The sequence below is a fragment of the Tamandua tetradactyla genome, chromosome 2 (genome assembly GCF_023851605.1).
Source record: "Tamandua tetradactyla isolate mTamTet1 chromosome 2, mTamTet1.pri, whole genome shotgun sequence".
NCBI classification, from domain to species: domain Eukaryota; kingdom Metazoa; phylum Chordata; class Mammalia; order Pilosa; family Myrmecophagidae; genus Tamandua; species Tamandua tetradactyla.
Window position 1 is genome coordinate 14,691,787 of NC_135328.1, and position 17,014 is coordinate 14,708,800.

General features: G+C 48.1%; 2 protein-coding genes across 6 annotated transcripts in view; one reads left to right on the forward strand and one right to left on the reverse strand.

Annotated features, from left to right (window-relative positions):
- The window catches only part of TMOD1 (tropomodulin 1), a 71,341-nt gene extending 59,823 nt beyond the window's left edge, over positions 1–11,518 (forward strand). Inside the window, exons 9-10 of one of the 2 annotated variants that reach the window (XM_077140000.1) lie at positions 2,949–3,093; positions 7,571–11,518. In XM_077140000.1, the coding sequence (XP_076996115.1) occupies positions 2,949–3,093; positions 7,571–7,635 (210 nt within the window). In that variant the 3' untranslated portion in view covers positions 7,636–11,518. Of the gene's footprint in view, positions 1–2,948; positions 3,094–6,756; positions 7,529–7,570 lie in introns of those variants that run through there. The other variant, XM_077139991.1, reaches the window with a different exon arrangement.
- The window catches only part of TSTD2 (thiosulfate sulfurtransferase like domain containing 2), a 39,545-nt gene continuing 29,956 nt past the window's right edge, over positions 7,426–17,014 (reverse strand). For 2 of the 4 annotated variants that reach the window (XM_077139976.1, XM_077139968.1), the window contains 5 exons: positions 16,852–16,957; positions 13,880–13,998; positions 13,324–13,482; positions 12,622–12,760; positions 7,426–10,383 (listed from right to left, as the gene is read on the reverse strand). In XM_077139976.1, coding sequence (XP_076996091.1) covers positions 10,118–10,383; positions 12,622–12,760; positions 13,324–13,482; positions 13,880–13,998; positions 16,852–16,957 — 789 coding nt within the window. In that variant the 3' untranslated portion in view covers positions 7,426–10,117. The remainder of the gene's footprint in view (positions 10,384–12,621; positions 12,761–13,323; positions 13,483–13,879; positions 13,999–16,851; positions 16,958–17,014) is intronic. The other 2 variants (XM_077139964.1, XM_077139983.1) reach the window with 1 other exon arrangement.

Sequence of the window (17,014 nt, forward strand, 5' to 3'; positions counted from 1 at the left end):
TTTCGCTGAAGATTTCCTTTTGCTCTTGGTTTGTCAGTTATTCTCCACCAAATCAAGGTCCAGAACTCATGTAGGGGATAGAATTCAATTTGAGCATCTATTAGAAGCTAGACTGGGATGCACATGTACTTTAGTGGCAGAATGACTGCCCACCATGCAGGAGACCCAGGCTTGACTCACTCCAGGACCTCAGTCCTGGTCATTTTCTCCCCATCCCCAACTTGTTTCATGGAGCAGGAGTGAACTCATTCCACTTCACTCCACCATCTTCCCGGAAGTTGTAGCTTATTTTTAAATGTTGTCATATTTCTATTTTACTCCTTAATCTAAAAATAATGAATCTGTTCTAAGATTAATGCTCCAGGGAGGCTGGCTGTCATTATCTAAGCAATCTGTTCCCCTCTTGCATGCTCAGATATAGCTCCATGTATCCCAGAAATATGGCACCCTGGTTGGAGATTCTGGAGCCCAGGGGATCCTCTGAGCCCACCGGTCCCAGATCAAGGTCAAGCTTTGGCTTTGATATAAACCCCGGTCCAGCCTCCATCTGTCCATGGACCCAATTTACTCCTCTCTGAATGGGAGATGCTAGTTTCTGCCTGCCCTGCTCACCTCCTAGGGCTGCAGGAAGGTTTGAACAGGAGTAATTTGTGTCAAGGTCCTTTGGACACTGGACCAAGCTGTAGGACATGCCAGCATCATGGAGACAGCCCTGGTGTTCTCTAGAGGGTAGACCACTGCTTTTGGAGCCTAGGGCATCCTGAGGGCTGGCAGAGCTTTCCCAGCAAGTGACCTCAGGGAAAGGCCAGGCTTCCTGCTCAGTGGAGAGGCAGGGGTAAGTGGCCAGTTCCTTCTTGGGGTATCTGAGGGTCAGGGTACCATCTGCTGAGCCAGACTGGTCACAGGCTCCAAGGACAAAACTGAGCTCACCCCCGCCCTTTCTGGAGTCTTGCCAGATGGGCTGGAGGACTGTCAGCAGCATCCCTCTGCCCATGTGAACCCAGAGGAGCTCTGGTGAACTCAGAACACCTGGGAGCTGTTCTCATGCAGGACTCCAAGTGCCGTTCCACACGGGCCCATCTGGATGCTGGGCTGTTGTATACTCCAAGCCACCCGGATTGCTGAACACCGAGGATGCTGCTGTTTCCTCCACTCAGTCCAGTTCTACATACAGTGCCCTAGGTGCCCCCAGTGGCTCACGGTCTAGAGCGTTTGCATTTCCCTAGTGGCTAACAATGCTGAACATCTTGTCATGTTTGCCCTCTGCATATCCTCTTCAGTAAAAGTCTCTTCATGTCATTTGCCCATTTTCTAACTGGATTGTTTGAACTTTTACCATTGAGAGTTTTTAAAAATACATAATTTGCATACTTTATAAAATTTACCCTTTTAAAGTGTAATTCAGTAATTTTTCCTATATTCACAGAGTTGTGCAAACATCACCACTGTCTAATTCCTGACCATTTTATTACCCTGTTTCCCCCTTCCCTAGTCCCAGGCAATCACTGATCTATTTCTCTCTCTGGGCATTTCCCTGTTCTGGACTTTTTGTGTAACTGCAGTCACATTGTAATGGCCTTTTGGAGCTGGCTTCTTGTACTTACATGTTTTCTAGGTTCATCCATATTGTAGCATGTGTCAGTACCCATCCCTTTTCACAGCTGAATAACATTCTGTTGATTAAATAAGCTGCATTTTCTGCAGCACTGGCACTTCTCAGTTGCCAACTCTTTTAGCTTCAAGCCAGATTATGAGCGGCCAAAAGAAAACCTGGGGAATTCAGCACTGGGCCATGCCTTGGATCCCAAACCTGTCTTCCTTCTTCTCTCCTCTTTTCAAGTCTTCTCATGTGTATTTTATATATAAAGTCCAGGTTTTTAGTTGTACTTAGCAGAAGTCCTTGTTTTCTGTATCTTTGAAAACCCATCTTGAGATTCTTTTCAGTTTTTCATTTTATTATACGTTATTGTAACAGAAAATTCTATTAGTACAATAGGGTAGGAAGAAAACAAAAACTCCCCCAGATCTCTCTCCCATAAACATATGCCTAGACCTTTTCTGTGCATATATATGTCTGTATGGAAAATAGAGGGAACAACATAAATATGACCTGTTTTGTGTGGCTTTTCCCCCACTCAATACCATTTCATGGCCATCTTTCCAGGCCTGTGACAAAGTATCTGTACCCATGTTTTACAGCTGCCCATGTCCCATTGTAAGATGAGCCATTATTTATTTGAGTGATTCCCTCTTGACAAATGTTTGAGTTGTTCCCTTTCCTCCCCACTGTTAGTAAACAAGATTGTGAGGAGCGTGCTCACCCTCTCCTCATTCACACCATGAATTGTCAGTGTCCTCTGTTTTTTCCATCTCTGTTGGATGATCAGAGTGGGGCCTAACTCGGGCCTTCCCAACTTGCTGTGTGGTCTTGGGTGAATGTTTCTCCTCCATGGGCCTCAGTTTCTTCATTTGCAAATTGAGGAGATGGAACCTAAATCACTTGTTCTCAGACTTGGCTTCATATTAGAACCACCTGGGAAGTTTGCACAACCACAGATGTCTGAGTCCCTCCCCTAGAGATTCTGATTTAATTAACATGGAGTGTGGCCTGGGCAGTGGGCGTTTTAAATCTCCTCAGGATCACATGACTTGAAGGTCCGCCCTGCTCAAATGTGCAGGATTCTCTGTAGTGGAGCTCGCTGCTGGGGTCCCTGCAGCTCCTGCAGCCCCAGCAGCCCCTGCTCAGAGAGAGGCAGGCACTGCTTGCAGTCCCAGCACATTCACTCCTGGCCACGGGACCTTCCAACTCCTTGAAACCTCACTCCCTTGCCCTCGGGGAGGGGGCTCAAATCTCTCCCCTGCCCATCACTCAAGGTTGCTGTGCGGCAAGGCGGATTAGGTCCTCGCACAAAGGGAATGAGTGGTGACTGTTCTTTTCTTGACCAAAGAGCCAACCCCTGGGCAACAAAGTGGAAATGGAGATCGTGAGCATGTTGGAAAAGAACACGACGCTGCTCAAATTCGGCTACCACTTTACCCAGCAGGGGCCCCGGCTGCGGGCATCCAATGCCATGATGAACAACAACGACCTGGGTGAGTGGGTGCCCCCACCCCCTCCCCACCTGCCCCCCCCCCCACTCCCGCCGCCACTGCCTCAGAGCTCAGCGCTGGCTGTGCCCAGCCGGTTGACTCAGAGCAGGGAAACGGGGGCAGACGGGCACAGGGCTCACAGCTAGGAAGTGTCCTGGGTGCCCCCCGACTGTACAGTCTCTAGACCCCATCCCAAAGCCACCGGCACCACCAAAACCCCAGGCCTTAGGGGATTTCACGCGACGCTTAAGGTAAAAGTTCAAAAACGTCAGCTTTGTAGTGGAGTAAAAGCAAGTGACATTTGGTTAATCTCAATTAAAGGCAGTGTTTTGTTTTGTTTTGCGTTGCACGGGCAGGCACCGGGAACTGAACCCGGGTCTTCAGCATGGCAGGCGAGAACTCTGCCACTGCGCCACCATCACCCGCCCTGTTTGTTTTTAAATAAGGAAAGTGTCATTCTTTCTTAAGAGCATATGTCAGTTAGTATCCAAGTTGGCCAAATGAAAAGCCAAATCAACAATCAGCTCACTTCCAGGTGCCAATTGTCCACAGGGTCTAATGTGTTTAATTGTGCATATTCCTGCTGAATGCTAACATGCATGCCTTGTAAGTGTACAGTGAAGGGATGTCTGATATGTACAAAATGCCTGATATGGTTAGAGGAAAACAAGAGAAAATAAAACCAAGAAAGGGACTAAGTAGATCTAACGCTATTGACATGACCAACCATTATACTTAGTCCCGGGTCTCCTAGAACCAAGATGGGGAGGACAAAATAAGTTACATCATCCTTATTACAGACAGAAGGAAGCATAATGTGTTAGAAAATAAAAGCTTCTTTCTGGGATTAAAATATGGAAAAAAACAGTCTTATAAAGGACAGTGGCTTCAAGTTTTACATCAAATTCAGACCTTCTCTATGTGTGGCACTTTCTGGTTTCTAACCCTCTATAAAGTGCTAAGAGCCAAATCCTAAGGCATGGAGCACAGTGCAGATGTCACGTCCCAGTGATAAACCTGAGGCTAGGTTGGGGGACAGAGGGCCTTGAAGAATGGAGACACGTGTGGAGGTGTGTCTGCATAGCAGACACTGACAGAACTGTGTGTAGATAACCACACAAGTACCACGCTCACATCACTCATGAAATAAAATAAGATCACACACAGATAACAAAGACTCACATTATAGGGAGCACTCACAGTGAGAGCTAAATGAAGTGCTGAAGGCTGGCTGTCCGGGCTCTCCCCCCACAGCTGTGGTTTCCTTCACAACCCGAATTTAAGCCTCTGGTTTTATTCTGAGATGTAATAGCTTCACCTAGTTTTCCCAGTTTACATTAAGCTTTGTATGCGTTCCCTTGGTGCCTAGCTCAGGGCCAACCTACCTTTTGTCTTCCAACGGTACAAGGGTCTGGGTCTGTCTTCTGGAGACAGAGGCTCCAGATGACTAGGTTAGTTGGCCCTTGAGGACTCTCCTCGTCCTGAGAATCTACAGTTCCAAAGTTCCAAATCCCATTACTAAAGACCTTCGGAGGCTGTGTAGGGCTCCAGAATGTCAGAGTTGGGCCGTCTAGTTCCCTTATGGGGAAGCTGGGGCTGGGGGTGGGGGGGTTGTAGGTTGTGCACAAAAAGCAATTTGTGGGGTGGGCCACGGTGGCTCAGCAGAGTTCTCGCCTGCCATGCCGGAGACCAGGGTTCAATTCCTGGTGTCTGCCCATGCAAAAATAAAATAATAAATAAGCAAATTTGTGCCCAGAGGCTACTTCTTGCAAGAGAAATGCTCCCAGTTCTGATGGTGCATGAGGTTTCTCCCTGCAAAGGAGAAGGAGAAAGGAGAAAACAGTATTTTCATACTGTTCTTGATACCAGGATGAAGCAGACAGACTTCCAGCAGAGTATTTCTTCCCGCCTGCCCCCCTCCAACCACCGTGGTCCTCGGCAGTATCCTTCCTGCTACAGCCCCTGGCAGCTCCAAAACCACCTCGGGAAAGGGCAGCTACTTCCCTTCTATTGCTCAAGCCAAAAAGCGGGGCCCCACCCTCTCGGCTGCCAGTCCCCGCCCAGTGCCTCCCCACTGCCCCCTCACCTCTCACCCTAAGTCCTGCAGGCTGCAGGGCACCTGGCTCCTCCCCACCACCAAGCCACAGCTCGCAGCCCTTTCTGGGCTCCCGTTGCTCTCTGGTTAAACCCAGGGTCTGGTTTTCTGGACCCTCGACAGGCCCAGGGCCCTTCCTGAGAGCCAGCCCCTGCCCTGAAGCCTTCCCATGTCACTAGCTCATCTCATCCTCCCAACAACCGGGCGAGGGTCGCGCTGCTGTTCTCCCCATTGGACAGGAGGGACGTGGAGGCCTAGAGAAGGGGTAGTGTCGCCTGCAGGGAGTAGGCGGAACTGGGATGCGCACGTGCACTGTGCAGGCGGGCTGAGGCCAGGCTCGCGACCATGCCAGCCCCCGCCACCCCTGCCCTACTAGAAGCAACCTCACTCGGGAGTGCGAGGGCCCCAGGGCCCCAGCCAGAGATGGCCTGCAGGGCTTTGACTCCCAGGCTGCCCTCCTCTGCCACCTTCCCACGCTTCGCGGCTTTCCAAGTCAGCAGCCATGTTAGCTGCCTGGCCTGAGATGCTCCCTCCACTCCCCGCGTAAAACTCTCGAACTTGTGTGACTCCCTGGTCCCCTGCTGTGCTCCATCTTTCCTTCCGAGTCCCCTGCAGGGCACATGACAGCACCTGGTAAATGCTCCCCAAAGCCAGGGCGCTGGAGGCAAAGTGGCAAGGAGAGGGTGGAGGCTGGACAGGCGACTCGAGGTTCCTTCTGGTTCTCACAGTGCATGAGTCTCTGGCTGCTGCTTTAAAGAAAGAGGGAGCCATTCAGTTGGTGGAGGCCATTGGGAGCCCTGGGCTCTGTTTGCTGCTCTACCACCTCACCACGACTGGGGTTAAGTTACTTCCCTTTTCTTGGCCTCGGTTTTAGTCATCAGCTTAATGGGAAAAAATCCTACCTTAGGAAACGGTGGCCTTCCCTTCCTCCCACCCAGCCCCTGAAGGAGTCATGCCAGGGGTGCTGCACAGACCCAGCCTGCTCAGGGTTCACAGTGGGCCTGAGCCACATGCTCGGGGCCAGATGGCAGCGCTGGCTCTGTGCACGCACTCAGGGCCTGGGGTCTGCTTCACCTCCAGGGGTGAGGAGCTATGCTTCTCTGTGAACATCGGGTGGGCTGAGGGTGGGTGAACACCACAGAGGAGGTGTGATTGTTCTGGAAAGACAGCTGGGATGGTGGGGCCCCGGGAGTTGTCTGGCTTTATTGCTTTGAGCATGAAATATACCCTCTGCCTTATTCACCTCTGTCAAATGGGAATGGTGCTGATACCGATGTTCCAGGATCACCGGGGGCCTCCAGCGGGGTACTGTGGGGAGGAGGGGTGAGAGGCTGTCCTGGGAGAATGCCTGCACTGCTGCCTGGAGATGTTCAGGAGCCAGCTCCTCTGGGGTTGTTTTCCGTTCCCCATATCTACCACAGGCTGCTGGATGTACTGGTGGTCTCCAGGAACTGGGAGGGACACTGTCTTCTCTCCCGGGGTTGACTGCCTCCCCTGACTACATCACCTAGGTGATCTGGGACCCCCACCCCCACCCCACCCCACCCCAGCTCATCTGGTTCTTGTTGTAGCTCGTACGAATCCATCTGGTGGCGGCAGGGCGAGGCGTCTCAGCTCGAGAACTGGAAGACATCTAAGTAGACAGGCCCTTTTCTTCTCAGCAAAAGCTGTTGCCTCTGCCACACCAGCAGGCCCCTGACTGCCACTCAGCCTTCTTTGACCCCTTTCTCATGGCTGATGTAGCTTGCTGCTTTGTCTTCATCTGCACTATAATTCATTTCAGAGCCCTCTCCCTTGTCACAGCACAGGGGCTCCACAGTGACCCTGCAGCTAATGGCCCCAGCCTGCAACCCTGCTTTCCTCTTTATAGCACTGGCTTTGTTCATGAACAAAACTTACATTGTCCTATCCTTGGGAAACCATCGAGCTTGGACTTATGCGGCCACAGTGGCTGCAGGGAGCCTTTGGGGTGGAGACTTGCTGGGGAATGCCTGCACCAGGACGAGGCTCTGGCTGCTCATGGCACAGACTGGGGTGAACTCTCATCTCAACCAGAGTAAGGAGCTTCCCCCACAGGACCTCCGTGGGCAAAGGGGACCTCACAGAGCTGGGGAAAGCAGGTCTCATCTGTGTGGTCAGCCATTTAGAAGCAATTTCTAAGTGATTCCACACTAGCGACCCTTCCCGTGAACTCTGGCACACTGGGCAACCCCTACCCACCTCACACATACCTGCCTTTCAAAATAAGAGCTAAGACCCTGCAAAAAAAATTTTTTTTTAAGAAGCGAATGAGAGGCTTGCTGTGCTTTCTGACCCTGGCGGTGGTGGTCCTGGGCCCTGGGCGACTGGCTCACACCCTCACAACCTTTCTCTGCTCCTTTTCAGTGAGGAAGAGGAGGCTTGCAGACCTGACAGGGCCCATCATCCCAAAGTGTCGTAGCGGTGTCTAGGCCGAGGCCACGGGGGCCGCTCCCGCTAGTTGGACGTGTCCTACTGGTGACTTGTGCCCTGCAGCAGCCACCGCAAGGCGGGAAGCCGGCGCAGAACCCTTGTGTGGTTCAGTTCTTGATGCACTAAGATTTTAGGCTAACTAGTGGTTGTAGTTGAAAATTTTTTAAGTTTTGATTAATGTGAAGTTTTCCTTTAGTCACAGTTCAGCCTGGTAATTACTTTAAAACTCTGAGACTCTCCAACCGGCAGCTCTTCCTGGACACCACATCATCACAGCAGAGACCCAGCCCAGGAGCCCAGTGTTGGTGGCTTGGCCGTGCAAGCTCACAGGGCACAGGAAGTGTGTCCCACTAGAACAGCCCCTTCCGCATGTTCTAGAAGCATTATAAAATGCTTTACTGAAGATTTTATCTTAGCTACTCAGCAGACAGAGCAGATAATCATTCTCTATTAACTCTTCTTTAATCTTAAGAACCTCAAGATTAAGGTGGCCAATTTAATTGATTTCTGGGTCGAGAACCCAATTTTACCCCTCAAGAAAGACAGAAAGCCAGAAGTGATGGGAGCTTTGCCAGAAATCAAAGAACATGAGATTCCTTTTGCTGGATGTGAGGAAATGTCAGAAAAAGGCAACGGTGAAACTTCAAGGCTCAAAAACCATCCTCTCCTTCCCAATCCCACACAAATAATGTTTCCAAGTATTCCTTGTGAACATCTGGGGTTTATTTACAATTTAATGCTGGAATTGGAAAGAATTTTTCCTCCTCAAATGCCAGCCTCACGATGGACGTGAAAACTCGTGTCGCACAGCAGGTGAAAAGGAGACATTCGAGCAGGGCTAGGCCGGACACTAGTTCGACGAACTCCTAGTCCCTCGGAGCTACAGCATGAGTATGGGGGAGCCTAGACATCAAATGCCCGTCTCATCACTTCTTAAAACGAACCCCACGGCTTCCGTATGAGTAAATTAAGCCTTCGGAGGACAATGGTGAAGAAAATCCAGATATGAATGAATTAGGAGACCATGGCTAAATCATCCCAAGATAGTTAATCTGAACATGCAATTTTGGTATTTCTGCCGCAGCCCTTTTTAGCACGTGTGCCTCTTGGGATCCAGCAAAAACATTAAGCTACAATGCCCTTGTGCCTTTCAATATACCACTGTGCCAGTTAAACTAGCACTTTGTTGCTCTGGGGAGTTATTTTCATTTGATTCAGAAAATCTTATGATAAAGGACAGGGTCAAAGAACTGGTGAGCACAGACTAAGCTGCACAGCACTGAACAGAGGGACTTTTGACAAAAGAGGAATGAACGGTCAAGTGCACTGGACTCAAGGACATAGACAGTCCAGGGGAGCCTGGGGGGCAGAAGGCAGGACCCAGGAGGGCACTATGCTGCAGAGATGGCCATACCCACTCAGCCTTGCCCTGATGCACAGCTGCAGCTGCTTTCTGCCCCACTGGAAGCTACAACATAACATTAAACCTGCTGGTCTCTGCATGGATGTGGATGTAATTATTGGGATCTGTATGACAGGGATGTGCAAAAGCCTGTAAGGCTGGGTGGCCGCCGCATGGTGGCAGTGCTGAGTGATCTCACGGAGAATGAATGTGTCTCATCGTGTCCCAGGCACGGAGAATATCACAGAGCCTCAGTGAAGCTCTCAAAGGGAACTAGAGGGTGGGTGCTGGGGGAAGCTGGGGTTGTTGGGAGCCCTCTCACAGAAATCAGACTGATGAAAATGAAAGTGGGCTGCAACTTTAACGTCATCTGTTCCACCAGAGGAGCTGCTGGTCCAGACTAGAGCTGGGAAACTTTTTCCAGGAATGGCCAGGTAGTGAATACTTTAGGCTTGATGAGAAATGTGGTCTCTGTCACAACTACCTAATACTACCATTGTAGCACAAAAGCAGTTACAGATCATATGTAGAGGAATGGGTGTGGCTGTGTTCCAATAAAACTTTATTTACAAAAACAGGAAGTGGACCAAATGCCATAGTTGGCAGGGACCTGGCCTAGATAGTCATGAACTGTCAAAGAGGGAGGCAGGAGTGGGGCAGATGGCCTCAGCAGCTTGGCCCAGGAGCCCCCTCCCAGAGCCCCAGCCTGCCCACTGTGCCGTCAGGACAGGTTTGCAGATGAGCAGTGGCTCTCAACAGCCCTGCTGCACAGCAGAGGGTGTCATATGGTCATCAGGATCAAACTCCTCCCTTAGCAGCTGTGGGCCCCACAGTTCCCTTTACCCAGGACTCGATCATTTTCTGTGTAGAAATGTCTCAGGCAAGTGGCCAGTTAGCATCTGCTCCCCTCTGCCCCTCATCCCCATGAAGTATAGGTGGCCAACAGATGACCAGTTTGCCCCAATGGCACCAGCCAGCACTGAAGTTCCCCATTTCTCTGCTCCTGCCTCCTTGGCAGCTGCTACACAGTCACCCCAAACCTGCCTGGTGACAGCTTGGGCAGGTGCTGGGGGTCCCACTCACACACCAGCATCAGGCTCCTGCCCTGGACGCTGCTGTGGGAGCTCACTGGGCACCTGCGGCCGCTGGGCTGTGCAGGCACACTCCTCTTTAAAGCTGCACTTGCTGGGGCTGGAAGCTTGTCTGTTCCCTTTGTCCTGACATGTGGCACAGCAGGCTGTGAACCCCTGGCCTTGGCAGGCAGGGCAGGTCAAGACGAGCTGGCGGCACTTGGGAGTTGAGCAGAGGTTATACTGGTCCCACTGAGCTCCACAGTATGAACATTCTGAGAAAGCAAGGAAAGCCCTTGTTAGAAACACACACATACACCACGTGCACACAGATATCTCTAATACCTGAACAAAATTCTCAGCTCACCCAAATTTTATTTATTCTGTTGGGCCTGGGGACGTTTCTAAATAATAAGTCTTCTGCCCACCCTCATCCCTGCTTTTGGGGATGGTGCTTCTGGGAATTGTCTTTCTGATTCTGGTATTCACTGACCCATTTGTCTTTTCCTATCTGGAAAATGGGTACATTATTCCAATGGACACAGCCCCCTTCAGAGCATTCCCTTTCCCAGCAGGGAACAAGGTGTTTGAGTAGAGAATGCCAGGTCATACATACCTCCTGGAACCCAGACCCTATGCCCTGCCTGAGTCTATCCTGCTGCACTAGGATGCTGGGCTGCCTGATGACTAAGACTCACATTATCTTCTGCCCAGGCCTGTTTCTTCCAGACACCCCCCTACCACTGAGAAGGTCACTCCTAAGTCTCCTGGTCTTCTTTTCTTACAACTGCTGGGTCTTCTCTCCCCTTCACACATTTGCAGGTAAAAGTCTTCCCAAGACTGTAAAATCTCACACACACTCTTCTTACTTATCATTTATATTTCATCTACCTCCAAAACAAATCTGAAGTAACTTTCAATGAAACCTAAATAAGAGACCGTTAAAATGAACACAAAGGTCAAGAAGGAAGGAGAGGGAACAATCAGACTCAAATCTTATTCATTATCAGAATGCCAATTCAGCTTCAGTCCTTGATGACAGCAGTTGCACCAGAAAGCTTCAACAGCCACTGGGCTGTTTGCCTGTGACCTTCCCCCTCCAAGGGACATGTGGAAAGGGGCTAGGAGCTGTTTCTGAAGGGTTATTTCCACTCTTCTTTTACCGTCTTCCCTCTATATGGGCTTCACTGTGCAGTCAGACCATAGGCGTCCCAGGGTTACCATGTCCTGGTACCAGCCTGCCACTGGCCCTGCCTCCCCCTCAGATGTGCACATGTATATCCACAGACTGCCTAAACTTGGGGCTTCCCCACCCTTTTTTGTGACATGATTTATTTGGCACTCTGGTGAAGCCTATGGACAAAGTCTTAGGAAAATGTTTTAAATGAATAAAATAAAATACTTAGGAGTTAACAAAGGCAGACAATTTTCTAGAAGTACAAAATATGTTTTTAAAATCTGTGCTATACAAAAGAGAAAATATTGAGATTGTCAATATTGATGTAATATCTTCTGACAAGATTAAGCTGACTAGAAAAGTGTAAAGTGTATTGCAGCTCTTTTTACTTTTAGAAATGATGAAAACCTTATAAATTTAAAAAATAGGTACAGAAATTGCATTGTATTTATTATAGATTACATATTTTTTCTGAGCAGGAAACAAGCACAGCATTCTAGCTAAGTTCTTATTTTTTGTTTGGTGTTTGGTTTCTTTTTTTGAAATGAAAATGTAAAGACTATTTGTTAGCCTTGTTTGTGTTGAGGAAGAATACTCAGTTTTGCAGATAATAATTAACCTGCAATAAAGCTCTGAAGCAATCATTTTAAAATTTAAAAAAATTGAAATAAAAAAATTTAAAAAAATCTGTCCTATAAGACATGGGTTTCTTCTTTAACACATAAATAGGAAGACTTGGTGATGGGTCTAATAACCATCTCCTGTTTGAAGCAGTGATAGAGTAGATGCTGTTTTGAGATATCCCAGCAACCATAGCAGGATCTGAAACTACCGTGATTTCTATTGATAACGAGCTTGCAGGCAGGCACATCCAATCCCATCGGCCTGCTGCCTACGTCCAGAACGGAAGGAAAGCTGCAGTTCAGTGAGAGATTTAATTCATTCTCTCCACACACACCCCACCCCCACCAAGCTTTCAAAACCTCTGAATTCTATATGTGGATCCCAGGTTAAAAACCCGGACTCAGAATCTCAGTCCAACTTCCAGGAGGGCAGGGCAAGTGAGATAACTTCTTTGCAAGGCCCTGCCCAATGTCCCAGCTGGTCACAGGGACACTGGGACTCCAACACAGGTGTCCAGACTCCAGGACCAGGCTTCTGTTGGCCCTACTCTTTCACCTCCAACTCTCCCAGAAAAATGTTGGTACTACCAATTTTTTTCCCTCCCCTATTCTTCATATAGTTAGTACGACCTGCCTTCCCAGTGGAGTCCTCTTAGAATGGCTAATACAGTATGTCTGAGTACCGATTTAGTTCTGGATCTGGGTAAACCTACCTGACACCACATCACTGTTGTAGGCAAGGGCATAGCGCTCATCAAAAACAAATAACTTCCCTTTGTAAAAACCATCGGGAAATGCTTCCAGGTACTTGTGGATGCCACCCTTGAGCTGGAATACTTCTTTGCACACTCCCTGTGTGTAGGAAGAACATGGGGGATTTGCAATAAGCAAAGGCTGGTGGGGAGCTCCAGGAGTAGGGCATTCCTGTGTCCTCTGCATATACATGAGTATGCGGCACCCCCGTGGGCCCGAGGAATTGCTGACCAAGGGGTCCAGGGACCAACTGGCCTGACCTCGCCTGCCAGAGGGGTGGGCAGGGCCTCAGCCTCCACATCCCAGAAAGCCCACCTGTTTTTGCTGTCCCTAAATATAGGAAGACATCTGTTGGGATGTGTAATGTCACCAAATTTGCTCTTCTGGGGATCAAGTAAAAGGATTAGGGGCAAAGGAGATGTTAACTAATCTTTCCCTTTTGTATCTGATAAGTTTCTAAGATTGTTAAGTGCTTTTCACATCTTGAGATTTAAGGATCTAAAATTTCATACTTATAAGGTCTGTGTTGGGATCATAAGAGGGGGAAAATAAATCCACTGGCAGGCTGGGAGTGGATGAGAAAGAGGGGAAAGAATGCAGCCCTCACCCCTCCCTCCCTCCCTGCCCCTCGGTGCCCGCAGTGCCCCAGGACCGTGGCTGACCTTGGCTTTGAGGTAGGCAGAGCCCCGCTCACAGCGGATGCCCCCAGTGCAGTACATGAGCACCCTCTTCTCTCGGAAAAGTTCTAGATTTCTGTCAACGTAGCTCGGGAAGTAACTGAACTTCCTGATGTCTGGAGCTAAGCAGCCCTGGAACCGTCCCTATGGAAAGGAGCAGCAGGAGCACAATCGTCAGAAGGCACCTGGTGGGACAGGGCTTCTCTCTAGGTGAGACGGGCCCCGTGGTAGCCAGCAAACACATGCTCTGACCTTCCAACTTCAAATCTGGAATTTCAAAACAAGGCCAGTGGGCCAGGGATCCCCTTCCCAAAGCGGCCTCAAGATCCAAAATCAGCACTATGACAGGGACAGACACGGGGGAGCCAAAAACGGCATGAGGGCCATGATGCGTAATTTCACCTCTGCTTAGACTTTCTCACCAGTTTCCTCTGAAATGGCCAGTGCCGGGCAGAGACCCCTGTGACAGACACCCCTGTGGGGCACACCCAGTCTCCCCTTGGAGACTGTTCTGCTGAGCTCAGTTCTGGGTCAGACTTACTATTTTGCTTTCATAGAAGTTTCTGCAGTCCAGCAGGATAGTGTCACTTTGTTCTTCACTGGCTTGAGATAAAAACTTTTCTACTTCTTTATGGAATTCAGCTGGGGATAAATGGATACCTAAAACCAAACAAAAAATTATGTTTAAACAAACAAATAAACCTAAATCTAATCACAACTGGCCTAGCCTGATGACTTGTGTTCTTTCTAAACAAACCTTTGCTCTTCATAAATTACTTTTATACTGAAAATATCACTATCTGATGATCACGATCACATAATTTAGTAATTCCAGGTATTCTCTCAACCTTCCTTCTCCCAAAATTAGCATTATGGAGACCAGTAAGTTCAGAAATAATTACTCAAAGAATTCTGTCTCCTTGTACTGGCCAACCCCAATGAAAGCTACACACTGGGGTCTAAGTTGCTACTTGCTTTGTTGGTCCACTGTACAGTCAAGGGTAGATCAGGGTATGTACAGAATGTTTGTGCTTGTATGTTGTATATCTATCTATCTATCTATCTATCTAATCTATCTATCTATCTATCTATCTATCTATCTATCTATCTATCTATCTATCTATCTATCTATCTATCTATCTATCTATCTATCTATCTAATCTATCTAATCTATCTATCTATCTATCTATCTATCTATCTATCTATCTACAGTCAAGGGTAGATCAGGGTATGTACAGAATGTTTGTGCTTGTATGTTGTATATCTATCTATCTATCTATCTATCTATCTATCTATCTATCTATCTATCTATCTATCTATCTATCATCTATCTATCTATCTATCTATCTATCTATCATCTATCTATCTATCTATCTAATCTATAAAAGGGTGGGGGTCAGGGACTAGCCAGTGTACTCTCATCACTGCACATGGAAGAAATTGGCAGCTGTATCTTGACTAAAGCTTTGTCAACTGCCCTAGCCAAGGAAGGGCGAGCCAAAGTTGAAGGCTAAGGCTGTGGAGTTAGGAGTGCCTCCGGCAACAGGTGACTTCAGCTCCTGGGCAGGCCCTCCTGACTTCAATCATCACTCAGGATGGACAGCACCTCCTTCCACCCAGGGACTCCCAACCACATCTGAACTGCTCAGAACCCAGGAGGGGCTGAAGGCCCAAGGTACGGCCAGGGAATCTAGATCCCTCAGATGGTAAGGAGGTGACAAGGCCAGATTCTACATGAGCTACTGTGACATAATTACACGGTCATCAAAACAGTATGTGGCAAGGGAGGTTCAATGTGTGGTGAGAAGCAAGGGGACTTGCCTACCCTCCTGCTTGCAGGGAGCCTCGAGCATACCTGTCCCCACTGCTACGGTTCCTCCTGCCACTCCGCTGGCCTCAAAGGCCAGGCTGGACAGGGTCTCTTAAACCACCAGACCTTGGCTGGAATGACAGCAGCACAGCACTGCTGGGAACCTGCTCACCCCCGACCTCCAAAGCAATGTTTCTGGGCCAAGGAGGAGCTGCCTCCTGCTAAGAGGAGCACATTAAGAAAACACAGCCCCTTTAGCACTTATCTTCTCATGGATAAGTCTCTTCCCAGATGCTCACAACGTACTCCCATTTCCCTCTGGCTTCACTCATCTGTATTTTAAATATTTACATACTTAAAAACTAGTATGTTCAGTCAGACCAATGTGCTCCTGATGAAAAAACTGGTCTTAGAAAGAAAAAAAAGAAACATAGCAAACAGGAATCTGATCTAGTCTTGGGTCTGAGCTAAATGTAGCCACTAAACCATGTGCATCCACTGAGCACATTAGATGTGGCTGGTCCAAACTGAAGTATGCTGTGATAAGGGCAAGCTACATACAGGATTATGAAGACTTAATGTAAAAAATATATAAAATGTCCATTAACAATATTTTACATTGATTGCATGTTGAAATGATAATATTTTGAGTACTGACAGTTAAAGTATATTACTGAAATTCATTTCACCTGCTTCTTTTTACTTTTTTCAATGTGGCTACCAGAAAACAACATAAGCTCACAAAATGTTTCTAATGGACAGCGCTGCTCCAAATCTACCTTTCAATTTACAGAAACTGCAGAGCACAGAAGACTATATCACACAGCCCTTAGCATGATTAGATTCTTGGAAACCACAGACCAAACAACCCAGTTCCTGCAAAAAATAAATTGCAGGGGGGAAAAAAGATGGAGAAAAATCTACAGGTGAAAAGAGACTTAAAGTGACATACACACAGCCGAATGAATGGCCCTTACTTGAATCCTAATCGAAAATACTTTTAAAAAATGGAGACAACTGGGAATTTTGAACAGTTAAAATGTTTTAGATGTGATAATGGTTTTGCAGTTATTTATTTTTTAAAAGAGCCTTTAGTTTTTTAGAGCTATCTACTAAAATAACCTGGTGGGGACGTGGCTGGGGATACAGGTAAGAACAACAACATGAGCTGGTACCTGTGGAACCCGCACGACAGTACATGGGCGTTTGCTCTACTATTTTCTCTACTTTGCTTAGTGTTTGAAATCTTTCATAGTAAAAAGCAAGGGGAAAAAAACTGTAAAACAAATGTCTTTCACTCATCTACAGTAAATGAAGCACAGGGGAGAACATTCTAGCACATTTGCAAACAAACTGCTTAGAACCTAAAAAGCCACTTGCTTCCTGTGCACTCTAGTCTTCTGATGGACCGCTGTAAGTAATAATCATACTCTCCCCAAACTGCTATCCTTGGAAAAAGAAACAGCTTCTTGCCAAACCATCACCCAGGAGAATAACTAAGCCAGGTCACTCTGCGGGGGTCTTCAATTACCCAACACCAAACATGAGAACCAGCTTTAATGTTGACAGCCCCTAGTACTAGCTGCCACCCAGCTACTTCCAGGGAGGACCCACCACTCCTCACTGATCAGTGTCTCCCTTTCTTATTTCTCTCTCAGCTCTGACCTAAGAAGAAAAGCATAGTTCTTCTAAAACAGGCGTACCAGGCTTCTTGTAGGAAATCTGGCTGGGGCTGATCCCCAGGGGCACGATTTCTTCAAACACACCAACACGCAATTCTGGAAAACAGTGAGCGCCTCCTCTGCTGGTCTAGCCAATGAGAAACAGAAACACGTCAGTCTTCCTCTGCTCTCCCCAGGTATAAGG